At 46.1% G+C, this 26450-nt stretch overlaps 1 protein-coding gene across 4 annotated transcripts; it reads left to right on the top strand.

Moving 5' to 3' along the window:
- The first annotated feature begins 624 nt into the window (after window positions 1-624).
- Sp2 (Sp2 transcription factor) lies at window positions 625-26450 on the top strand. Of its 4 annotated transcripts, none has more exons than XM_090350708.1 (8): window positions 1257-1321; window positions 3122-3292; window positions 16478-16551; window positions 17190-18164; window positions 23204-23516; window positions 24258-24432; window positions 24667-24860; window positions 25733-26450. In XM_090350708.1, exons 1-8 carry the CDS (start codon window positions 1315-1317, stop codon window positions 25831-25833), a joined length of 2010 nt encoding a protein of 669 aa, XP_090206834.1. In that variant the 5' UTR covers window positions 1257-1314; the 3' UTR covers window positions 25834-26450. The 4 variants fall into 4 exon arrangements, with proteins under 4 accessions (XP_090206837.1, XP_090206836.1, XP_090206834.1 ...); XM_090350709.1 differs by lacking the exon at window positions 1257-1321 and adding an exon at window positions 2518-2647; XM_090350711.1 differs by lacking the exons at window positions 1257-1321; window positions 3122-3292 and adding an exon at window positions 625-708.

Raw genomic sequence — 26450 nt, 5'->3', positions numbered from 1 at the left:
CCGTGTGTGTGCGAGGGCCCGGATGCTAACCCAGAGCTTTTTTTTGCTTGAGGCTAGTGGTCTACTACCGCTTTTTATTGGTAGTGGGGAGAGGCGGGGAGGGGGAAGCTGGTTAACTGGAGATGAGAATCTCACAGACTTTCCTGCTGAGGCTGGCTTCGAACTAGGATCCTCAGATCTCAGCCTCCTGAGTAGTCGATTCCAGGCGTGAGCCACCGGCGCCCAGCCCAAAGGGCAGAGTTTCGGGGTCTAAAGGCTGGCGGCAGGGTGGAGCTTGGAGGTTTCCAGCCCCGGCTGAGGGGCCGCCAGTGCGGATTCCCTGGCCCGCGCGTCCGGGAAGCCAGGTCTGTGTACGAGAAAGATGAACCTACCTAGGTGGTGCCTGCCTGCCGAGGATTCTCGAACCCCATCCGGCGCACTCACGGCACCTGTCAAATGCTGATTCTAGGCACGCCCCCAAAGAATCAAATCTGCTTAGGGGAGGCGCCCCGAGAACCTGCTCCTAGAGGGTTCCAGAGCCCCTGCCGGTGGGCTGTGGGCTAACGGGGTCTCCGCCATCACCGGGGGGGCGGGGAGGGACATGAAGAGGAGCCTGGACCGATCCAAGCCAACCCTCTCCCTCGCAGAGGCGCCACGTAACCCCCAGCTCCCGTTACGACGTGGGCTCCAGGGTCTCACGGTCCCAAGGCGATGACGGCGAGGAGCCAGGTAAAAGGACGACCTGTGTGGCTTTCCACTCCCCGAGGACGAGGCTGAGTGGAGGCCGACGGCAGAGTCAGGGAACAAGGAGCGCCCGGCCTCACCTGGGCAAGACCAAGCGCCAGGCGCAATGTATATGTATTTTATAGGCCTCACCCTAAGGACTGCTGATTGGCTTGAGGGCAGATCTATCACTTATCTTCTGGGTTAGAGGTGGGTGGAAGGTCAACCGCTACCAATAGAGAAACACTCCTCAGTTGAGCCCACCCCATCCAGCTTCCTGTTGCTGTCTATCAACTACCTGGTAGGCGGGACTTTGCTTCCAGCCAATTGGCCAGCGAATACGTCGCTCATTTCCCCAATATATTTCCGGTTGGTGGGCCCTACCGTCCATCAGTGACGTCTTACAGCCCTATTGGCCTAACCAATGTCGCTCTAGATGCCTTTCCTTGATTAGTCAGTCGGGCTGTCGGTCCCCAGTGTCCAGAACGCTCATTGGTCAACGCTGCCGTCGCTCGGGCAGTGGCGGGCTCCGGGATTGGCGGGTGCTAGGCGGGCGGTGTCAGGCTCTCGGTGGCGGCGGAGGCGTCGGAGGCCAGGGAGGAAGATGTCGTAATGAGCGGTGGGTCCCGGCCTCTGCCGGCGGGGTCTTCCTAGACCTCAAGGGTCGGGAAGACGGGCAGAGGCCACGGGGAGGGGAGGCCGGAGCCGAGGGTTCCCCCTTGGGGCTGGGCCTGGCACCGGGGCCCGACTACGGGAGGGGCGGGGGAGGGAGGATTCCCGCCTGGAGGAGGAGCGCGGCTGGTGAGCCGGGCGGAGGCACCCGGAAGGGGGCGTTCGACTCCCCGCCCCCTCGGAGCCCGCTGGGCGGGAGGGAGGCGCTTCCGGGGCCGGCGTGAGGAGCGGGCACCGGGGCGAGCCTGGCACCCCTCAGGTTGTCAGCCGGGAGGAATGGCGGCCGCTCCTCAGGCGTCCCCTCAGGGGTGCCCGGATGCCTCTCTGGAGGGGTCCTCGGGCGTCGGGAGAGGACGGGGCGGTGCCAGCCAGCTGGGTACCGGCGGGCGTGGACTTGCACGCGCTCACCGAGCATCCCAGTCCCGGGAGGCAGTGGGCCCAAACCGCTCTTCAGGGCTTGCACTCGGGCCCTGACGTCTCCGGCGAGGCAGCGACCGGCCCGTCGAACCTCGAGAAGCCCGAGAACTTGTGGGCCCGGCGCCTCGCTGTGTCCTGGTGTCCCTCGGGGAGACCTCTGAAACCCCGCAGCCCGGGGGCCGCCCCGGAGATGACCAAGAAATAAAAGAAGTGCTTGGCTTCTTCCTCCGTCCACTCCGCACGCCTCCCCTTCGCTGATTTCAGGCTGGTCAGCCGCCTTCTCCTTGCTTCTTGGTTTACCATCCTTCTCAGTGGCAATGGAGAAACCTGTCCTCACTGCGTTCTTGGATTTTTATTCCCAATTCCTGTCATGCCCAGTCGCTGCGTGTGTGTGTGTGCTGGGGCCTGAATTTAGGACTTGGACACTGTCCTTAGGTTTTTTAAAAATACAGTTTTACTGTGGTGTTGTACAAAGGGGTTACCATTTTGTAAGTCAGAAATGTAACCAATACATTTCTTTATTTGGACACTGTCACCCCTTCTCCTAGTTTCCCCCTCCCATCACTGCCTACAAGTTACATAGGTCATTTTCCACATGTGTATACTGAATAGCATGATTGCATTTGTTCACCCTTCCTCCCTTCCTGTCCCTTAAGGGGGTTTTTTTGTTGTTTTTTTGTTTTCTTTTTTCTCAAGGCCAGCACTCTGTCACTTGAGTCACAGCTCCTTCTGGCTTTGTGTGTGTGTGAAAATTAATTAGAGATAGACTTACTGACTTTTCTGCCCTGACTAGCTCAGAACAGTGATCCTCAGCTCTCAGCCTTCTGAGTATCCAGGATTACAGTGTTTAGCACAGGTGTGTGGCTTTGAGTGGTACTTTGGGTAAGATATTTAGGGTTAGAAAGTTTTGAGTGTTGGCCACTTCACAGGTCACAAAGGGAATGATGGCAGAGCCAGGGCCACCACAGTAATTTCAGTTACTAATACACATCTGTAGTAGTGAAAATATAACTGCATTGTCTTGTTTGGTTTTAAATTCCTGTGACAAAGGGGAGAAGTCAGAAAATTATTAACACATCTGTTGGAAATGATTTCTTATCGGCTGAAGGGGTTGGGGAGAGGAGATTGGTAAATTTCTTTATTGTAGTTCTACTTTGGTTGTACAGGGGCTTAACCTCTCCGGTTAAAACAACTTCCATCAAAAAAAAAAAAGCTATCGACTATCATGACATGATTAGGAGCCCTGAGCTGAGCTGCTGAGGATATAGACTCTGCCAAGAAGACTCAAGTAGAGATTGTTCATAATTGGATCCCTCTGATTGCCCTGCAGGGAGACTTGGATCCAGGAGGAAGAGTTTGGCATTCCTGTGGACAGCAAATAGACTAGCCACTACCCCTCTCCCCCAGATTCTAGTCAAAGTGTGGGCCTCTGGAGGCCTGTCAAAGCGGAGAGAGCTATTTTGGAAGATGTCTGGGTCAGAACCTCATGGCATTCCAGCAGGTAGGGTAGTTGACTTTGATATCTTGGCTTGAACTACATTTTTTTTTTTCAAACTTTCTTCTTCCCCCTTTTTTTTGTACTAGGATTTGAACTCAGGATTTCAAGCTTACTTGGCTCTGCTTGCTCTACTAGCACTTTACCATTTGAGCCATGCCTCTGGCCACAGACTTTTAACTTATAAGTTTTGGTGGCTAATAGCATTTTAGAGAAGTTGTAAGGTCTCTTGTATCAAACAGTGAACTGTCCTTTGCAGTAAGTATGTCACAATTCCCAAGCTTACTTTAAGCAGGTATTGCACAAACAGCCCTTAGGACTTACTAATCTTATTGCAGCCATGCAGTTGACACTAGTATAGACTTAGGCTTAGCAATCTAAGACCTTAGCCTCTAGATCTTGTCCACTCCCATGTGGCATGCTCTTTTTCTAAGTTATTTTTACTCCTGTTCTCTGTATATGCATAAATTGAAAGCACTGATGTCAAATACTGAACATTTAGTATCAAATGGACAGTGGTTCCAGAATGAAAGAGGCAGAAAAATCAGTTCTTTAAAGGTTTATGGAGAAATATCAGAAATTTTAGAGATGTAATGGAACAGAGCTCAGTTTGAAGGATTAATTGGTTATTCTTGTAAACTAGAGAATACATTTTCTGTAAGGTTGGTATTTTGGGGAGGTGGGGAGTGGGCTTGAACTTAGCCTCTCGCTCTTACTTGGCTTTTTCATTCAAGATTGGCACTCTACCGTTTGAGCCACACATCTACTTCTGGCTATTTGCTAGTAAATTGTAAATAAGAGTCCCATGGATTTTTCTGCCTGGGCTGGCTTCAAACTGTTATCCTCAGATCTCTGCCTCCTAAGTAGCTAGGATCACAGACATAAGCCACTAGTACTGGGCTGGGCTTTTGGCTTTTTTTTTTTTTTTTTTTCTTTTTGGTGGGTCATGGGCTTGAACTTGGCCTGGGCACTGTCCCTGAGCTCTTCAGCTCAAGGCTACCACCCTACCCTTGAGCCAAGGCCCACTTCCTGTTTTCTAAAAGTTAATTGGAGAGTCTCTGGTCCTTTTGTGCCCTGTCTGGCTTTGAACCTTGATCCTCAGATCTCAGCCTCCTCAGTAGCTAGTGTGTAAGCTACCGCATCCAGCTTTTTTTTTTTTTAATTAATAAGTTCATTGGATGGTATATCTGAAGTGTTCCTTTGGACACCTTAAGGATTTGTGAACTTCTTCCCAGTATATTCTAGAACAGGACTACAGACTAGCCATGATATGGGACAATATAGAGTTTGAGACCAGCTTGGGCTGCATAGTAAAACTCTGTCTCAAAAACAAACAAACCAGGAACACTACCTCTAAACTGAACCACAAAAGTATATTTCTGGGTTTGAGAAATGTGTGTCTTACAGAGTGGACTTAGTGTTTTTGTTTTGCTTTTGTTTTGAATACTAACAAAATATTTGTGTTACACTCCCCCCCCAAAGCCTTGTTACAACAAAAGGAGGAAGGTCTCTGTCTTTGTGTGTGTGTGTGTGTCTGTCTGTCTGTCCCTCCCTCTCCCTCTCTCCCTCACTCCCCCTCTCTCCCTTTTTCCCTTTCCCCCCTCTCCCTTTCTTCTCCCTTTCCCCCCTCCCCCTTTCTTCTCCCTTCCCCCCCTCCCTATCCCTCTCCCTCCCTCCCTTCTTCCCAGCCTTTTTTCACTAAAATGCTATTTCTCTATTATTGGTATGTATAGCTTTTGGCCAACAGCTTTCTTGTAGTACTTTAAGGTAGAAGTCCCGTTATTTTTGTAGCTGAGTGGAAAGGTAAATGAAGAAGGTAAAACTGTGGGACATTTCTAACTCAAGGGCATTTTTCAGACTAAGCGTGGAATTGGAGATTGCTCTTGAAGAAATGCTTATAGGTGGTATGAGTGGATTTGTCTAGTTAGCAGATTCTGAAATGGAAAGCGTTCTTCTAGTGCTTTGTGGGATACTGGAGAAGAGCGTAGTATAAGTTCAGGGTCAGTATTAGCAGCTTGGGTGAAGCTGGGCTTTCACTTCATCAAGGGTGTGTTCTTTTCTTTCTTTTTTTTCTGTACCACTAGGCTATGCTTCTGGCCCTAAGGATGTGTTCTTGCTCTGTTCTCTGTGGCTGCCACTGGCACAGGAATCACAGTGCCTCTCATTAGAGTAGGCTTCAGGGAGATGCTTTGGGGAGATAAGCTTTGCAGTAGCAAGAGGCTATAAACAGGCAGAGTATTCCATCTTAGTGTATCTCAGTGTGCTAAAATGTCAAGACTGCTTACATCACAAGACAGGCATGCTTACAGGTCCAGCCATTGGAATCTCTTGTTGGATATGCCATTCCTCTTAGCTGCATATTGTTTCAACAACAGAAATGTCTGCTATGCCAGCTGGAAGCTACCACATTGCAGTGCAGAGGTTTAGCATGAGTGACTGATGCTAAGTGCTCTGGGACCAAAGTTTGCTCCTATGTGTTGATTTAAGCCATTAAGTGGCCTTTCAATGTGAAAGTGGCTCAGAAGGAGCCAACTGTCAGTAGCTTGCACATTTTTTTTCTCCTGGGGGTGTGGTGTGGTGGACATGGGGCTTGAACTCCGCCTGGGTGCTGTCCCAGAGCTCTTCAGCTCAAGGCTACCCCCCTACCCTTGAGCCAAGCCCCACTTCCTGTTTTCTAGAGGTCAATTGGAGATAAGAGTCTCAGGTCCTTTTGTGCCCAGGCTGGCTTTGAACCTTGATTCTCAGGTGTGAGTCACCACACCCAGCTAACTTTCACATTTCTAAATGTCTTTCTAGAACCTCTTCTGTGGAGTTGTCATCTCTCTTGTGGGATTTAGTGAAATCACAAAGTGAACTCTTAAGAAGGGCAGTGTGACTAGAAGTGAGTCATTTCTTCCAATAGTCAACATTTAGTTTTCCCAGACTTAATTTCAGATCAGTTTAAGAAAAAAATAGATCAGAGGGCTGACAGTGTAGCTTAGCAAAGTGTGCTTGTCTTGCATTCATGAAGCCCTGGGTTTGATTCCTTACCACCTGAACAAAAAAGCTGGAAGAAATGCCAGGTGTGGTGGTTCATGCCTATAATCCTAGCTGTTCAGGAGGCTGAGATCTGAGGATCATGGTTCAAAGCCAGCCCAGGCACTAAACTCCCTGTGAGACTCTTATCTCCAATTAACCACTAGAAAACCAGAAGTGAGGCTGTGGCTGTAGGGTTAGGGTGGCAGCCTTGAGCTGAAGAGCTCAGGGACAGTGCTCAGGTCCAGAGTTCAAGCCCCACGACCAGAAAGAAAAGAAGAAGAAAAGCTGGAAGTGGCACTGTAGTTGAAATTATAGAATGTTAGCCTTGAGCAAAAAGAAGCTCAGGGACAGTGTTCAGGTGCTGAGTTCAAGTGCCAAGACTGGCAAAAAAGAAAAAGAAATAATAGACCAGAATATTTCCTTGTCTTCAAAGAGAATCAGTGATAAGCCATCCCTCTTTTTTCAGGGGAAATGAAGTCAGTACTATTCCAGTAGCTGGTCCCTAGCCTAGGGCAAATGAAAAAGCATCATCTTTTTGGCAGAGGAACTCAGAGTGGAGACAGACCAGGGGTAATATTCATTCTTGCATTTCTTCAACAGGCATATGAACCACCTGCCATGTGCCAGGTCCTGGAAGGTTCATCGGTAAGGCAGAAGTCCTTTCCTTTAGGAAACTCACATTTTTGGTGAGGCAGTACATAAATAATCTCTAGGTATTTATTAGAGAAGTATTAAGGATAAAAATAGAAACAGGAAACGTGTGGGAGAGGGCAGATTAAATAGCGTAATCTCAGTGAGAAGGCAACAAGCCTGAAAGTGTGTGAGAGAACTCAAGCAGACAAAAGAATTAAGTTAAAAACTCCCGACAAGGAGCCACACCTGATACGTTCTGGAATAGCAGGGAGACCAACAAGGCTAGAGCAGTAAGGGAGAGTGAAAGGTGAATCAGAGAGGTCATGGAGCCAGCTCACCTAGAGTCCTATGTCATGATGGGGGACTTTGACTGAAAGGAATATGAGATATTAGGTGCCTCTGAGTAGAGGAATAATATTTCACTGATGCTTGGTACATAATGAGAATTGTTAGGATCATGGTCAGATTCCCAGAGGCAGCTTTCTTATCTATGAGAGAGATGATAGGGACACGGACCTGGATGATGACAGGTTGTAAAACAGTCACATTTGGTATATATTTGGAATCTAGGTGTTTAGTGTTACATGAAGTCTAAACGTTTTAGGGTTGAGCGACCACGATGGAATTAGCATCTGCTACAAGGAAAGAATGTAGAAGGAGGCACAGAACTGGAGATACTAGGAGCACTATTTAGGGCTCAAGTCAGTAATCCTGGCTACTTGGGAGGCCAAGATCAGAAGGGTAACAGTTCTAGGTAAGCCCAAGCAGAAAAGACCATGGGAATCCTTCTCAAGGAAAATAAGCTAGATAATATGGTGACATGTGCCTATCCTCACAGCTACAGTGTGAAACAAAAATAATGGATCACAGTCCAGGTGTGTCTCTGGGTATGAAGAAAAACCCTATCTAAAAAATAGCTAGTTGGGACAGGAGTTTGGCCTAGTGGTAGAGTGCTTGCCTAGCATGCACGAAGACCCAGGTTCAATTCCTGGGTACCACATACATAGAAAAAAGCCGGAAGTGGAGCTGAGGCTGAAGTGGTAGAGCTCTAGCCTTGAGAAAGTCCAAGGACAGTGCTCAGGCCCTGAGCTCAAGCCCAGGACTGGCGAAAAAAAATATTAAAAAATAGCTAGTGCAGGGTTGGGAGGTGGCCTAGTGGTAGAGTGGTGCTTGCCTAGCATGCACAAAGACCCAGTTTCAATTCCTCGATACCATTTACACAGTAAAAGCTGGAAGTGGTGCTGTGGCTCAAGTGGTAGAGCTCTAACCTTGAGAAAGCCCAATGACAGTGCCCAGGCCCTGAGTTCAAGCCCCAGGACTGGCAAAAAAAAAAAACCCAAAAGACTGGAGGCATAACTCAGTCTAGTAACTCTAAAAGCAAATGCAAATCAAAGTGGAGCTTGCAATCAGCCAATAGTGGACAAGACCATCTAACACAAAGCCTGTTTTATAGTAAAGTAGTGGATAGCTCGTGTAAGTTACCAAATACTGTGCTGAAAAATGGGAAACCAGTCAGTGGTTGTATGGGTATGCTTTCATATGATTATAAAGTTGAGCAGTTAAGTTGAACCATTATGTGACAAAAACTGCCCATGTAGGACAGTAAGGAGTCATATTTGAAAAGGAGAAAAGTAATGGAGGGCATTTTAACTTGGACATAAATAAGGGTCATGGACTGAGTTATAAGATCAGAATATAGAGGATCAAAATATTGGGGGGAGCAGTGAGCAGAGATGGATCTTTGTTCCTACTCACTTTCCTCTTTCCACTTTGGCCTGGGGCAATTACAATTAACTAAATTTATCCTACTGGGCCTTGTTTCTAATAGCCATTGTGATTGCTAGAGATTTGCTTTTAAAATGTTCAGCAGTTTAGAGTAGTTTGGAGTTTTTCTCCACCCAGGTTGCTGTTCCCTCCTTGATCCAAGCTGAATCTCAGCCTGTCAGCTTCCCTCAAGGTCCATCTTCGTTCTCTAAAACCAGCTGTGGTGGTTTGCTTTCCCCTCTCAGCAGTCCTGAGTGCTTCCAGGCTGGGCAACTGGGAATGTCTGGGCTTAGAAATTGCTTTGTTGGCTTCTGGCCCACTGAGCTGACCAAAATAGCCAACAGAAGGCCTGTTTGCACAGAGTGAAATTCCTCCAGGGGAAATACCATAGCAAAGGGCCAAAGAAGCCATAGCCAAGATGGTAGGAACACAGGAGGCAAAACAAACGGAGTATTCTGAAAGCTTGGGTATGGAATTTGAGCCACATTCTCTCCCACAGAGAAAAATTCCTAAAGCCTACTGTTGGGGTATTTCTGTGGGCCCCTTTCCTCTCCCTCTCCCTGTATCTGAGTGGTGTTTTGGGCTAGAGGTGTTAGTGGTAGATTACTTGCTTCTTATGTGCAAGGCCCTAGGATCCTTCTCCAACAAGGAGGGTGTGTATTCTAGTGACATTTCTAGTGTGAGAGCCCATAGAAATAAATATCCCTCCTGGCAGAGACACACTCTGTGTCCTGTGGTAGAGTCAGTACTATGAAGAGTGCCATGGGGTGTATTCATGGGCACATAGAAAAGTCACCTATACAAGACTTGGACTTTCAGAGTGAGAGTTATAAACAAGCTCTGAAGGTGTTATAAATGACCAGACAAATGGGAGAAAGCCTGTTCCCAGTTTCAAGTAGGAATGTGGCATGTTTTAACTCCCCGATTAAAAAACACCAAGTATATCTTGTGAGAGTTGGAGGAGTGGGGAAGAAGGCACCAAGTCTGGCTTTTTGAACTGTGTCATCTGGAAACTATTGTGGGACTTAATCAGGGGAGTGGCAGATGGGTCTTTAGTTTTACCTAGATTCTTCAAGCTAGATTGTGGAGGCATGCAGAGACCAGAGGCTAGAGCCATTCTGGAGGTTGCAGATGGCTTAGGTTAGGATAGTGACCTTGGAACTGGGAGCTGTGAGTAGAAGGCAGATTTTTCATGAGGTAAAATCATTAGGATTTGTTGATCTACCATGAAGATCCTAATCACGTTTCTCTTGTGATTGAAAATACCAGAAGAGAGATTACTGTTAACCAGATATTTTCAGGGTAAAGTCTTTGGAGGTGTTCCTGTGCTGGGAACTGAGCCTCTTTCAAGCAGTTCAATAAAGACATAGTCGACCTTGGGAAGCAAGCTTCTTCACCCACATGAGGCCCATAATGATTGTAATGAATGGTATTTTACCAAAGGACTTCATCTCATCTCAGGATATGACATCTCTATAACATCATCACTGTTAATACATTTTACTGGAGAAAAAAAGAAACCACAAAAAACCTGAGACCTAAAAGGATAAAGGAAGGCAAAATTCTCTAAAGAGGGAAGGGTAGCAACAGGGATAAGGGCTCTGTTAGAGTCTGGAAGGAGGCCTCAAGCTGGGGATGAGTAACTATAGGAGGGAATGTTCAAGGTTGGGAGTGTCTGGCCAGTCCAAATAGAGGTCCACATAGCTGGGTGTACTGGGCCATTATACAGAGGAGAGACCTTGGAGCTGTCAGTCTGCAGAAGGAACCTGATGCCATGAGAGTGGTGCCTACAGTCACTGTGGGTAGAATGTTGTGGGGCAGGGAGGGGCGTGGTGGGGGGGGAAAAGCACGTTTTTAGGGGCGACAAGGAAAGGAATCCATAACCAAGCACTAATGGCTTATACCTGTAATCTTAGCTTCTCAGGAGGCTGAGATTTGAGGGATTGCAATTCAAAGCCAGCTCAGGCAGGAAAGTCGTTGAGACTCTTATCTCTAACTACAGAAAACTGGAAATTGCACTGTGGCTCAAAGTGGTAGAGTGCTAACCTTGAACAAAAGAGATCAGGTCCTGAATTCAGGTCTCACAGCTGACAGAAAAAAAAAGGAATACAAAGGGAAGAAGTGAGAATCCATGTGAATTTCAGTGGAGATATGGTTTAGCAGTAAGGAGGTTAATGGGACCTGCGCAGGAACAGCCAGCAGTGTAGGGCAAAAGTAGGGAGAAGCTTGCAGAGTCCACACCACATTTGGCCTAGGAGAGAGGAAGAGGGGCCTGTGCTAGAGAATAAGCAGTGCAGGTGGAGGATGAGAGCCAGGAGACTAGATAGATGCTTTTCTGTCAGTCTTGAGAGGTTCAGTTGGTTTCTAATATAGGGAAAGGAAATTCAGGTATGGTCCATTAGACACCTGGTACCCTTGTCCATGCTACTGTCAAGCCTTGTTCTACACCCTTAGAAGTTTTTCTTGGGGTTTAAGAGATGTACTGCTATTGCTTTTATAGAAAATCACTGTAAAACTTCATCAGCCTAGGGACTATTGGGGAGATTTTAGCCAACTTGAATTAATGACAAGTCTCTAAATAATACAACTTTGAAAGACATCAGTGTTTTCTTTTTCTATGTATGTGGTACTGAGGAATCAAACCCAGGTCTTTGTGCATGTACTCTACCACTAGGCCAAACTCCCAGCCCATATATGGCAATCTTATCAATGTTGCTAAACATAGTTTTTCACAATCAAAAGTACATTGCTGCTAAAAGCAAATGATACTGTTAAAATGGTGGAAATAATATAAAATTATTACATAACTATGCCTGAGTCCATCTTTCAAATACCACTTAGCTATGTTTTGAATAGTATGAAGGAAAAGTACAATTTATATTCACATTACACATTTTAAATAAAAAGGCTTCAACGTTATGAGGATACAAGGGACCTTTGATCATAATCATGCAGTTACATATCTGGCTATCTCTCCTTAAACACTTTCATTCCTAAAAAGTAGCTGGAAGTTCTTCTTTTCCTTTCTCTTTTCTCAATGGTTTTCCAGGACATACATAATTCTGCCATGTCAGGGACATTTTCTGTTCTGACTGTTCAGGTCTGCAGCCCAGGGAACTATAAAGTTTTGAATTACACTAGGAGATATCCTTAGAGTGCTTTAGTATCTGGAAGAGTAGTTCAGAACCAGCTGGGGAGGAAAATGAAAGCAAACTGAAATAGCGCAGCATGGAAGCCTGCAGTCTACAGCTTGCCTCAGTAGATTCTGCTTTAATTTAACTGAAGAAGCCCAGCGCCCAGCAGTGTCTCTAAACATTTTGAGTCTAGGGTAATTAATGACTGCCATAGGGGAAAGAAAGATAATTAGAAAGTTCTGGGTCAGTTTTCATTTCATTTCTAATCTGTCTTGTTCTGCATCCCTCCATTTCATAACATAGGGTGGTGTTTGACGGAGAGTCACTGACCAAGTTTACCTGAGAACTTGAGAGTTCCAGAGAGTCTCCTGGGAGGCCTCATTTGCCTCTCCAGCCCTGTCAGCCCTTATCTCTTGTGTTTCTCAGCAACATGAAAAATGTAAAAATCTTTCTTCTTTTTTCTTTGTGTGGTGCTGGGCATCAGTTCTAGGTCTTTGCACATGTTAGACAAGTGCCATACTCTGAGCTAGATCCACCCAGTCCCCCAAAAAGTATAAAAATCTTGCTTTAATTTCCTATCTCATCTGTAACAGAAACATACACCCTTCCTTTGGTTAACCAGGTCCAGAGAGAGAGAGAGACTATTACCCCCAAAGGCAATTGATCCCATCTCTTAAAAGTTATCTTAAGTGAAACTGAAATCTTTGCAACATCTGTGCTGATGTCACCCTGGTGAATGTCCCCATCCAGGGACCCTGGTCACAATCACTGCTGCTTTCCTCTGAATCAGCTCCAGTTGAAAATTCCCCTTTGGAAATGCCCCTATATACACACACAATCTGACTCTCATGGGCTGTATGCAGAATATACTGGGACTGATTTCTCTTGGTTCTATAATTGAGTTTTTAGAAATGCAGTCCAAAATTGTAGTAGCTTCTTTAGCAATCATATGTTGATTCTACTGGTTCTAATTTAGCCCTTTGAGTCAAAAATTACTGATTTTCATTTTGTTTTGTTCTTATATCAGAAGCACTGTTAAGCTGTCCTCTTGTTTTTTATTTATGCATGCTGGTCCTAGGCTGGGGCCTGAACTTTTGTGGTCAAGGCTAGCACTCTACCACTTTGAGCCACAGAACCACTTCTGGTTTTCTGGTGGTTAATTGAGATAAAGAGTTCTGCAGACTTTCCTGCTTAGGCTGACTTCGATCTCAGCCTCTTGAGAAGCTATGATTATAGGTGTGATCCACTGATAACTGGCCTTGTCTTTTGTCTTTATTTTGATGTTGTTGTTTTGTTTTTTGGTTGTATGCTTAAATTCAGGGCTTTAGGTGCTGTCCCTGAGCTCTTTTGCTCAAGGCTAGCACTCTACCACTTTGAGCCACAGTGCCACTTCGGGTTTTCTGGTGGTTAATTGGAGATAAGAGTCTCATGGGCTTTGCTTCCCAGGCTGGCTTTGAATCAGGAGCCGCAGGTCTCAGCCTCCTGAGTAGCTAGGATTATAGGCATGAACCACCATTGCTGGCCCTATTGTTTCTTCAGTTGTGGGGCTTGAACTGGGCCTGGGTGCTGTTCATGAGCTCTTCAGCTCAAGGCTACCACCCTACCCCTTGAGCCACTGTGGCATTCTGTCACTTTCAGGTTTTCTAGTGATTAATTGATCTTTAGGGTTTTTAGGGCCCAGGCTGGCTTTGAACCGCGATCCTCATATCTCAGCCTCCTGAGTAGCTAGGATTCCAGGTGTGAGCCACCATGCCCAGCTCTGTTCTTGTTTTTTTGACCCTAGTGCAGTATTTACTAAACTTTATATTGCCATATATTGATTATCCACCATATGCCAGATCTTGTGCTTGATGTTTTTGAGTAAGTGACTGGAGCCTCACAGAAACCTTGAGGATGATGTCTGTTTTAGAGGAGCTATAAATCCCAGAGACACGCCTGACCACCACACTAGTTGATGGACCCACAGTCAAAAGTCTTACTTAGAACTGAAATTCTGAAGCCTTGTACTCTTACTATTTCGCCAACCAGTTTTCTAAGGTCTCTTTGACCCCAGTACACCTGTTGTTTGCAGTTCTATGACATTTGCAAGTTCAACCTCCTTTCTAGATCTTTGTACTTTTCTCAGATTTTGGTAGTGAATAGACTAAAGCTGTATTTTTCAGCCAGATGAGTATAAAACCAATTTAATGGGTCACGATCAGCATTTAAAATTTTTTTTTTAATTTATTTATTTTTGTTTGTCATGGGGCTTGAACTCTGGGCCTGGGTGTTGTCCCTGGATCTCTTCAGCTCAAGGCTACCGCCCTACCCCTGGAGCCATAATGCCACTTCCTACAATCAGCATTTTTTAAATAAAGCAGAAAATTTTCAAAATCTATCACATTGTATGTAATAAGTACAAATTTTATTTCAGGAAACTTTTTTAAATTTTCTAGTACTACTACTGGGTTTGATTTCAGGGTTTCATACTTGCTTGGAAGGCAGATACTGTACCACTTGAACCACTTTTTCAGCCTTATTTCAGGCAACTTTTCTTTTTTTCTTTTTTTTTTGTGGGTCATGGGGATTGAACTCTGGGCCATGGTGCTGTCCCTGAGCTCTTCAGCTCAAGGCCACAGCCCCACTTTCGGTTTTCTAGTGGTTAATTAGAGATAAGAGTCTCAGGTTCTTTAGTGTCCTGACTGGCTTTGAACCTAGATACTCAGATCTCAACCTCCTGAGTAGCTAGGATTACAGGCATGAGCCACCGTGCAACTTTTTTTGTATGAGCACAGGAAAGAAATTCGTTATACACACATGTGTGTGCATGAGTACATACATGCATATATGCTAGGTCTTGAAGTTATTTTGATTACTGTGTGTGAAAACGTGTGTGTGTTGCTGGGATTGTGCTTGCTAAACAAATACTCATTACTGGGACCAGGAGTTTGGCCTAGTGGTAGAGTGCTTGCCTAGCATGCATGAAGACCCGGGTTTGATTCCTTGGTAGCACACCAGAAGTGTGCTGTGGCTTAAGTGGTAGAGAAAGCCTAAGGACATTGCTCAGGCCCTGAGCTGAAGCCTAGGACAGGCAAAACAAAACACACAGACACCCCAAGTATTACTAACTTATGTCCTAAGCCACCGAATAAATTATTTTTATAACTGTGGCTCATGTTTTAACAGTTTGAACAACATTGCTCCAAAAGAAAAGGTGTTTTGGGGCCAGGAGTGTGGCCTAGTGGTACTGTGCTCACCTAGCATGCATGAAGCCTGGGGTTCAATTCCCCAGAACCACACATAAAGAAACAGCTGGAAGTTGTGCTATGGCTCAAGTGGCAGAGTCCTAGCCTTGAGCAAATAGTGTCCAAGAACAGTGCCCAGGCCCTGAGTTCAACCCCAGGACTGGGGGGGAAAAAAAAAAGTGTTTTGGGGTAACTTTCATTAGCTCATTAAAGTATTAAATTTTACTTAATTTTACATGAACTTTAAACTAAAGCCAGGGGTAGTCATGCCTATTTTCAATCTCAGCACTTGGGAGTCTGTGACAGAGGGTTTGAGACCGGCTTGGGCTACTACAAAGTGAGACCAAACAATACAAAACTAAGTTAAATTACGATGCCAGTAAAACTCAAATCAGCAACATTCTTGGAAGGTATTTGTTGTATAGACTTGACTCTCTGGGCCCCTTGTACGCCTACTCTGCAGTGACACAGGCCTTCACTGCTTCTGAAAAGCTGTTGTTGCCTTTCCCTTTGCACAGATGTATTTTAAGTTGAATGTACAGAACAGAGCTGTCCTAATTAGCCCCAACGCTGTAGGGCTGTGCATATAAACACACACGGGCCCTACAATGTGTAGGATGTGGTTAAAGAACAGTCCCCAGTGATCTTTGGTAGATGTTCAGTTTTAAAAGGAAATTACTAAAGCTAGTTGCCAGCAACTCATGCTTGTAATCCCAGCTGCTCAAAGTTGAGATCCAGAGTATGGCAGCTGAGCACAAGCCTGGGAAGAAAAATTCACTAGACTCATCCCTCCCCCATTTTCCAAATAACCAGAGAAAATGGAGATGTGGTTCAAGTGGTAGCATACTTACATAGCAAACTCAAGGCCCTGAGTTCAAAACCCCAGTACCACCACACACACACACACACACAAAGTACAAGAGAACAGTTGCTCCTTTGAATTCATAGACAGGCTTAGAAACAAGTGTGAGCAAAGGACCGGGAGTTTGGCCTAGTGGTAAAGTGTTTGCCTAGCATGCACGAAGACCTGGATTCAATTCCTCGTTACCACATAAATAGAAAAAAGGCCAGAAGTGGTGCTGAGGCTCAAGTGGTAGAGCTCTAGCCTTGAGAAAGTCCAAGGACAGTGCTCAGGCCCTGAGCTCAAGCCCAGGACTGGCAGGGAAAAAAAAAAGTCTGAGCAGAAGAGGTCTGCTGACAGGTACTTAGCTTCCACCCTAAAGTGGAGACATGGGATAAAGGCTGTTAATCTCTTGCAGAGAAACAGCAATAAGGGTGGGGGCATGGTTCAAGTAGTAGAGTATCTTCCAAGCAAACCCAAGGCCTTGAGTTCAAACCCCAGTACCATAAGTAAACTAGCCTTGGGATCTTTTCTGCTCTCTGTCTTTTGTGTTAATCCATATCTTTTCTTCCTACAGATCCACAGACGAGCATGGCTGCCACTGCTGCTGTCAGTCCCAGCGACTACCTGCAGCCAGCCGCCACCACCCAGGCAAGTAGGCAGTGGGCGTGGAGGGCAGACTGCTCGAACAACATTCACCACACTTAGAAAACCCATTCCACTATCTTAGTAAACATCCTAGGACATGAATCTTGGGAAGGTTCTGTTGTCCATGTTTTCTGTAGCAAGAAGCAATAGTCATTTGCTTAATGTGCCACAGTGGTCAGGTAGAAAAACCTGAGTTAAGTTCAGCAGTCCTGCTAGAACCTGCCCTGTCACTGTTGCCTCCAGAACAGCCCTCTGCAGTCCAGGGAACATAATCACCATCCCTAGAAAACATATGAAGGTGTCTGTCTTTCCTGTTCAATTCCTTTCCCCACTAATTATGTATGGTGGGTTCATAGAACCCCATTTGAGACCTCAGCTGCAGCACTGTCCCTGCTAACAGAGGGTCAACAGGAGGAAGAGCTGGCTGGCACTGTTAGTTCAGCCCGGTCAGGGGCTGCTTCTGGAGAGTTCCCTTTCAGAGAAAATCATTTCTCATGTTTTCTCCCTTAGCCTCATGGAGAAGCAGGAGCTACTGTGTGTATGTCTGTGTGTCTGTGTCTGGGGTGGGGGATGTTGTGGGAAAGAGAGGTTGGCTGGTCACAGGCTTCAGTCTCACTCCTTCCTTTTGATGTTTTTTTCAGGACTCTCAGCCATCCCCCTTGGCTCTGCTTGCTGCAACATGTAGCAAAATTGGCCCACCGGCAGTTGAAGCTGCGGTGACACCTCCTGCTCCACCCCAGCCCACACCGAGGAAACTGGTCCCTATCAAACCTGCCCCTCTGCCCCTCAGCCCCAGCAAGAATAGCTTTGGCATCTTGTCCTCCAAAGGAAACATACTGCAGATTCAGGGCTCACAGCTAAGTACCTCCTATCCTGGAGGCCAGCTGGTTTTTGCTATCCAGAATCCCACCATGATCAACAAAGGGACTCGATCTAACACAAATATCCAGTACCAGACAGTCCCTCAGATTCAGGCAAGCAGTTCCCAGACCATCCAGGTGCAGCCCAATCTCACCAATCAGATTCAGATCATCCCTGGCACAAACCAAGCCATCATCACCCCCTCACCATCCAGCCACAAGCCTGTCCCCATCAAGCCAGCCCCTGTCCAGAAGTCCAGTACATCCACCACCCCGGTGCAGAGTGGGGCCAATGTGGTGAAGCTGACAGGTGGAAGTGGCAATGTGACACTCACGCTGCCTGTCAACAACCTGATGAATGCCAGCGATACAGCAGCTGCCACTCAGCTCCTGACCGAGAGCCCTCCTGCACCTCTGTCAAAGACTAATAAGAAAGTCAGGAAGAAGAGCCTTCCTGTCTCCCAGCCGCCAGTGGCTGTAGCTGAGCAGGTGGAAACGGTGCTTATTGAGACTACAGCAGACAACATCATCCAGGCAGGAAACAACCTGCTGATTGTTCAAAGCCCAGGTGGGGGCCAGCCAGCTGTGGTCCAGCAGGTGCAAGTGGTGCCACCCAAGGCTGAACAGCAGCAGGTTGTGCAGATTCCCCAGCAGGCACTGCGAGTGGTGCAGGCTGCATCTGCCACCCTCCCCACCGTCCCTCAGAAGCCCTCTCAGAACTTTCAGATACAGACAACTGAGTCTACACCTACTCAGGTAACTCTTCTGCCCTGCCTCCCTCTCTCCCTCTGGTTACCTGTTGGCTTGCTTTTGAAGATGAAGGCAATCAACTCCAGATTTGACCTGGGTGTTGGAATCAGAATCATTGGAGGCAGGCATGAAGTAGCTATTTCTACTTGATATATGGACTCTTTTCAGATCTTAGACTAAGTAGAAATCAGATGAAATTTAAATATAGGTTAGGTGGTGGTGTTTTTTTCTTTTTTTTCCTGTTATAGTATGGGGGCTTAAACTCAGTATCTTATGTTTTCAGTGAATTTCTTCACTCAGTTGGCACTCTTCCATTTTGAGCCAGTTTTTTTTTGCTGGCTGATTGGGGATAGAATCTAACTTTAACTTTTCTGCCCATGCTGGCTTTGAAATCAAGTCTCAGATCTCAACTTTCTGAAGAGATAGGTTATAAGTGTGAGCCACAAGCACCTGGCTTGTTCTTTTATGGAATGTCTGGGGGGGATTAATTGATAGCAGAGTATATATTTTATTAATAAAGTTCATTTTTTAATTATAGAATTACTCAGCATAGTAGCAGAATGAAGAAATCCCAGTAAGAACCATAGAATTTGATGTAAAGTAAGACATGAGAAAATTTCTGATCCTTATTAATGACAAGAGAAGCAATAGAGAGAAGTAGCTTATTATAGCAGAACATTTAGGCTAAATTGATTTAGAATAAATTTTGGCTATGCTTTTTAAATGCTAGAGATTGTAGTTAGGTTATCTATAAAGTAAGAAGTGACAAGAGGTTGTATGTGAGCTCTGGACTGGAGAAGTGCCCTTGACCTTAAGCTGGAGACATAGAACTCACACAAGAGGAAGTTAGAGGCCTATACAGGAATGCCACCAGATGGTGGCAAAGTACATATTGCCAGGTAATTGTTTTTTTGTTTTGTTTTTGTTTGTTTTTTGCTAGTACTAGAGCTTGAACTCATGGCTGATATTCTATCACTTTAGTCAGCCTCTAGCCCAGTTTTTTGCTGGTTATTGAGTTTCTTGGATTTGTCTACCCAGGCTTGTCTCAGACTGTAATTCTTAAGACCTGTCATCACAGATCTAAGCCTCCTGAGTAACTAGGATTAAAGGTGTGAACCACCGGTGATCCTCTTTTATTTTATTTTATTTTGTGATCTTAGTCCTAGGGCTTGAACACTGGGCCTGAGCATTGTCCTTGAGCTCTTTTTGCCCAAGGCTAGTTCTCTAAGACTTGAACCACAGTTCTACTTCTGACTTTTTGGTAATTACTTGGAGGTAAGAGTTTGATGGATGTTCTTGCCCAGGCTGTTCAAACCTGATCCTTAGATCTCAGCCTCCTGAGTAGTTAGAGTTACAGGTGTGAGCCACTGGTGCCCAGCTTTGATTATTTTACAACTCATTACACTACATGAAGTCCCATTATCATTGATATTCTGAGTGATACCTGTTCGTGTGTGCAGACCCCAGCAGTGTCGCCTTCCTTCTTGAGGTCGAAGGGGACAAGACTTAAACCAGGTCTTCTTAAGGGAATAATAATACAGACATATAAAAATTTAACTATAATATTATTTTTAAATAATTACCTAGTCTGTTTATTCCAGTGTGTTGAAAGTTGAACAATCATACAAGTAATGCCTTGTTAACTGTATATCTAAACAATGTCATTTTGTAGTAAAATAAATTCCTGAAAGTGGGTAAAGTATATGCACAGAGTTTGTATCAGAGTTTGGTAGTCTTTAGCCTTCAGGAGAAATCTGGTCCCCACTTTTCTTTTTCTTTGCCAGACCGAGGGCTTGAACTCAGGGCCTGGACACTGTCCCTGAGCTTCTTTTTGCTCAAGGTTAGCACTCTACCACTTGAGCACTCTACCACTTCCAGCTGTTTTTGTTTATATGGTACTAAAGAATCAAACCCAGGCTTCATGCATACTAAGGCAAGCACCCTACCATGATGCTGCATTCCCAGCCCCCCACTTAAAAAATAGTTGGGCATCTGGTGGCTCATGCCTGTAATCCTAGCTACTCTGGAGGGTGAGATCTGAGGATCAAGGTTCAAAGCCAGCCCCAGCACAAAAGGACCTGAGACTCTTATCTCCAATTAACTTCTAGAAAATGGGAAGTGGGGCTTGGCTCTAGGATTGGGTGGTAGCCTAGAGCTGAAGAGCTCTGGGACAACGCCCAGGCCCAGGAATACAAAGCCTAAAATTTTATCTAGCCTTTAAAAAGAAACCGAAAAATGTAGCGGTAGCTCACACCTATAATTCTAGCTACTCTGGAGGCTGAGATCTGAGGATCTTGGTTCAAAAGCCAGCCCAGGCACTAAAAAGTCTGTGAGACTCTTCTCTCCAATTGATCACCAGAAAACTAGAAGTGGCACTGTGGTTCAAGCAGTAGGGCAGTAGCTTTGAGCTGAAGCCCCATGACTGACAAAAAAAAAGGAAAGAAAGAAAGAAAAAGGAAAATGTTAAGCAGAGCATCGTGGTAGACATCTACATTCCTAGCACTCCAGAGACAAAGCAGAAGGATTATGAGTTCAAGGCCTACTATGTAGGAAAACCCTGTCTCAAAAACAATATACTTCTCTATGGATATAAAAAATAACAATAATTTTGGCTAGGAGCTTGGCCTAGTAGTAAAGTGCTTGCCTAGCATGCATGAAGACCCAGTACTTATTTGAGAGGAATTCCAAGAAGTTATCATCACTGGTCAGGATAAAGAAGGACTGGTAGAAGGTCTGTCCTGAGGCGGCTCCATTTTTTTTTTTTTCCCAGAGGTTGTTTCAGTCCCTTTTCATAAAAATGTTCCAGTCAGTCTTTCCTAGATTCCATGGTGATTACTAAGTGACTAAGAAAGTAAGAGGTTTTTGTAAAGAGTAAGGTTTTATAAAGGGCAAGCATGTCCCTCACATGATTATTAGGAAAACAGAACACTCCTGGTAATCATTTGCCTGGTATCTTCACTGCAAGTTGAGATTTTTCCTATTTCCTCTGTTCTTCGGGAGTACTTACTCCCTGGGACCCAGGTGGGAATTAGGCCGTACATCTTAGAAGATGCTTACGTGTTATTTGGAATTCCTCTGAAGGAGAATTTGCCTTTCTCATTTATTCCTATTTGTATGTACTAATGTATAATTATTTCATACTTCGGGTTATAAGTTGACATTTTGTTGTTCTACCTGGCCATTTTTGCAACTCCTTCTGGTTTGCTCCTATTTCCCTTTGACATAAGCCTGTCCTCCTCCTTACCCCCTTCACTCAGCTCAAGCAAGATACTGATAGGCCATAAAACTTGCCCTATTAAAGTGTACATTTCAGTGACTTTGAGCCTATTTCTAGTACAGTATGGCCATGCCACAGTGTCTGATTTACCCATTTTTCTCCATTTCTCTCCCCTCGGCCGATTTCTGCATCTTTGCTGCCTAATTCTGAACATTTTTGAATAAATAAGACCATATGGTAGATGGTCTTATTGCTTTTGGCAGTACTAGGGTTTACACTCAGGGTCTCATGCAGGTTAGTCTACCACTTGAGCCACACCCTATCCCCAAAGGTGATCTTGTGACAAGTTCTTTTAGCATGTTCTAAAGGCTGAAGCTTGTGTAAGAATCTCATTACTTGTATCTTTCCAGCCATGACTTTAAACCAACTCCATTTCTCTTTGGAGTCCTGATTCCTCTTATTGTACATTGTAATAGGAGCTTTAAAATTTGAACATTCTTTTTCTCATTCATTTATTGTTCCTTATAGACTCAGGGATTCCCATTTTATTCAAGGAATTATGTGGGTTAATATAATTATTTTGGTATTCATATAAGCCCCTTCAAGCCAGTTTATGGTTTTTTGTTTGTTCGTTTGTTTTTTTTGTTTTGCCAGTCCTGGCGCTTGAACTCAGGGCCTGGGTACGGTCCTTGGACACTTTTTTCTCCAGGTTAGCATTCTGCCACTGTGTATGTGGTTCTGGGGAATTGAACCCAGGACTTCGTGCATGCTAGGCGAACACTATACCACTAGGCCATGCTCCTGGCCCCCAATTTATGTCTTTGCAATCTTACCATGCTATGAGCATCTCCTTTCTTCCCAAAACAGCAGTTGTTCTGGTATTTTCCCTGCTCTAACCCTGAAAATCGGCTCTGTCCCCAAGGAGTCCTAGTTCCCATTAGCAGAGCAGGGGGTTTAGATGCTAAGGCCTTCTTGGTGGTTATAGCTAAGAAGTACAAATAAGACACAGAGCATACACAGACATATACAGGTTCACATTCTCACCTATATTTCTATGTATTGAAATCCCTGACTTTCCACCAGTGTCCCTAATTCTGTCTGATGCCACAGGGTTCACTCTAGCTTTTTCCCTTCTGTATTTGTAACTCCCTTCTCTGTCAGGGGACCTCACTCCCATTATTCTTCACTGATTTTTCTAGATCAGTCTCTCCCAGTGTAACCAGTCCTGTGGGCACACCTCTGCCAGTTTGCTGCTGTTGTCCTCCTCCCAGATACCCTTCTCATGCCTCCCACTCAAAGACCTACCTTACACAGGCTCTTTGGGGGTGCTTTGGATTAAGCCTAGAGATGTGCCCATGCTAGGCAAGAACGATACCCCTGAACTATACTCCCAGTACTGCCCCCGCAGGCTCTTATAGCAGGTGTGTAATGTTTTTGATCCATATTCTCAAATTTCCCCATAGCAAAGGCGGCCCATTCCTAATGTGTAAGTGAATATCTGTCTGCTATCTCACCAACAATGATACTTTTCCCTTTTTGCTCCGTTGTTTTGGAGAGAAATTGTTTCTTTTAACTTGTGACTCAGCCATTGTTAGTTGATGATCATTCATGGTGTGCTGCCATCTCATTTTCCAGTTCTGGGACTTGGCAATTGTATTTTTCTATGCTAAGTAAATAAAGGTTTCGGTTCCACAGCCAACTTAGTGGCTCTTGGTGAACATTAGAAGTGTATTAACGTAGGTTTGGGCACATTGAAGGAATTGGGGTTGGCAGAAGTCTAGCTCTCCCCATCCAGGGAGCAGACACTCACTTCTTTTTGCCCTTTCAGGTCTATATCCGAACACCTTCTGGAGAGGTGCAGACAGTCCTCGTTCAGGACAGCCCCCCAGCAACAGCTGTAGCCACCTCAACCACAACCTGTAGCAGCCCCATGCCCCGAGCTCACCATCTGAGTGGGACCAGCAAAAAGCATTCTGCTGCAATTCTCCGAAAAGAGCGTCCCCTGCCAAAGATTGCACCTGCTGGAAGCATCATCAGTCTGAATGCTGCACAGCTGGCGGCAGCTGCCCAGGCCATGCAGACCATCAACATTAATGGTGTCCAGGTCCAGGGTGTACCTGTCACCATCACCAACACGGGCGGTGAGAGAAGGCCTATGGCCAAGGTGGTGGCAGCAGAGCTTTGTGCCCAGAATGTGGGAACTGGGCAAGCCCAAGGGTAGGCCCAAGTATATCTTCCCACATAGTCCTTACAGTAGTGCTATGGGATAGGGTAAGTCATGTGTTGTCTTACCTCCGTCTGACAACCGCAGACCTTGAATAGGATGGAGAAAACAATAGATATGCTCAGGAAAACTTTCCAAGTTTCATATTGATTATGTAAATGGTTTGGGTCCAGAACAAAGACAGATGTTCCAGGGAAACTCCAGGTAAAAGAAGTCAAGAGGGCTTCTGAGAAAGACAGGTGTCCGGGCCAGGAGTTTGGCCTAGTGGTAGAGTGCTTGCCTAGCATGCGTGAAGACCCGGGTTCAATTCCTCAGTACTACATATGTAGAAAAAGCCAGAAATGGTGTTGTGGCTCAAGTGATAGAGTTCTAGCCTGAGAAAGCCCAAGGACAGTGCTCAGGCCCTGAGTTCAAGCCTCTGGACTAGCAAAAAAATAAAATTACTTCCCAACTAAAATCATATAAACAATATCTTTAAGTAAATGCTGCCTGTGAAGTGTAATGGTTCAGAGAACTAACTGACCCTGAACCTGGGTAGCAATTATGAATCTGTCTGAGATGTCCAATAGGCTCAAAAAAGTATTCCCTGCCCTGATGGATTGATCTGAGGTTTCAGGCTTCCTGTTCTGAGTTGTATCCTTCTCTGTCCTTCCTACAGGGCAGCAGCAGCTGACAGTGCAAAATGTTTCTGGAAACAACCTCACCATCAGTGGGCTGAGCCCCACCCAGATCCAGCTGCAGATGGAGCAGGCCCTGGCGGGAGAGGCCCAGCCCGGGGAGAAGCGGCGCCGCATGGCCTGCACGTGTCCCAACTGCAAGGATGGCGAAAAGAGGTAATTCAACAATTGGGATCAAACTAACAGCCTGGTATGTGTGCTGTTCCCTATGCCCCGCCTTGGGACAGTTGCCCAGGGCTTTGAGGGGGCCTAAATGCAGAGGGAGCTGGTGGCTTCACACCATTTGTTTCCTGCCTGTTCTATGCTCTGCACCCTGACCCCCATATCCTGTTCTGTCTCCTCCCTCCCTACTTCCTGTCTCTTCAACCCCCACTGTCAACCCATTCTCAGGTCTGGAGAGCAGGGCAAGAAGAAGCATGTGTGCCACATCCCTGACTGCGGCAAGACCTTCCGGAAGACGTCTTTGCTGCGAGCCCACGTGCGCCTGCACACTGGCGAGCGGCCCTTTGTCTGCAACTGGTTCTTCTGTGGGAAGAGGTTCACAAGAAGCGATGAGCTCCAAAGGCATGCTCGTACGCACACAGGTCAGCCTCCTGCTGCACCCTTGCCGTTGCCCTCTGTGCCTCATCACTCCCACCATATTTAGTAAGACTACCAAACTTCCTGGAGAGTTCTTTCAAGCCATGTCTGTATCACAATGTCCTCAAAGCATGTGATTGTATCACATAACCTCTGCCATTTCTGCAGAGCTGTTAATAAGCACAGATAAGGCACCACACTGTCCCATGCCACTCTCTTGCTGTCACGTCCCTATTGACTTTCCTTTAGTTGCTTTATCTTTTTTATATCCTAGGCAATTCTGTTTTTGATACCACAGGTTTGATATCATAGGTAAATGTTTTAGTGTGCTGGGACAGAGAAATACAAAACTATAGAAAAACATTCATCTGTCATCTGACGTTTTCTTGGTGATTGCTGTGTGGTGCTTTACAAACAGTTGTGGTGATTGCTCCCATGGGTTAGACCCCTGTCCTGGTGGCTCCTGGGTAGGTGAGACCCCCCCACTCTCCCGCCGAAGTGGAAAAACAACTAGTAGATTAGCTGACCTAGTCTGGGCCAGTGTGTCTTCTCAGAGCTGACAAGACTAGAGGGCAGTGCAGGGTTTCCCCACAAGGGGACACACATCCTGAGGTGTGAGATGCAGCTGCTCAAGCACAGTGAGACCAGGACTAGAACAAAGTGCACTTGATCTGTGGATCAGAAAAGTGACAATTGATCAAAGAATAGATCAACAGATCACAGGGAGGAAACCTGTAAGCGGGATGTAGACAGGATGTAGACAGAGCGTGGAGACAAAACCAGTTGGCTTTATTTACTAAGAGCCTGTCACATGTGTTCCTCCTTTTTGGGGTGGCTCCACAGGGGCTGTGTGGGTGACCGTCATCTCCTCTTCCAGGGGACAAACGCTTCGAGTGCACCCAGTGTCAGAAGCGCTTCATGAGGAGTGATCACCTTACCAAGCATTACAAGACCCACCTGGTCACGAAGAACTTGTAAGAGTGACTGAAGTGGGAGACCTTGAAGATGCAATCCCTCGTCTGTGCGGCCTGGGCCCCGGCAGACGGCACCCACAGCTGTCCTCACCTCGTCCTGTTCTGCACCTGTGTCCCCACAGGAGGGGGCTCAGATCGCTTCCTTCTGCCCTGGCCCTCCTCTTCTCACCAAGAGCTCCTGGCCTACCCAGACCATGGATGCTGGCCATGCCCATTGAGACGTTCTAAACTAGGACGCATGGGAACCCTATTTCCAAAGGAAAAACATGCATTTCACTCCTTCAAGGAGCAAAGTGAGCCCTGCCCCGCCCCACTCCTGACACTCCCAACACTGCCGGAGTCCCATCTTGTCATGCTCTCCTCCCGGTGTGCCTCCCTGGCCCCTCTACTCACTAGGGACACCCTGGGACCTCGTACCCAGCCTCCCACTGGCACGCACCTCCACTCCACTGCCCAACCCCACCATGGCACTCCTCCAGACATTCCAGCTTCCTCCTTCAAAGGTCAGATGCCCTCAGACTCCTCCCTGCTCCACTTTTTCTATGGAGAACGTTGCCTTATACTCTGTACTTCAGATGATGAACACTGTGTATGTGTGTGCTTTAAAGAAGTTTTATTTAA

Source organism: Megascapheus bottae, chromosome 17, assembly GCF_031878675.1.
Source record: "Megascapheus bottae isolate mThoBot1 chromosome 17, mThoBot2.hap1, whole genome shotgun sequence".
Classification (NCBI taxonomy): domain Eukaryota; kingdom Metazoa; phylum Chordata; class Mammalia; order Rodentia; family Geomyidae; genus Megascapheus; species Megascapheus bottae.
The sequence above is the reverse complement of the archived record's forward strand: the minus strand, read 5'-3'. Positions and strand labels throughout refer to the sequence as shown.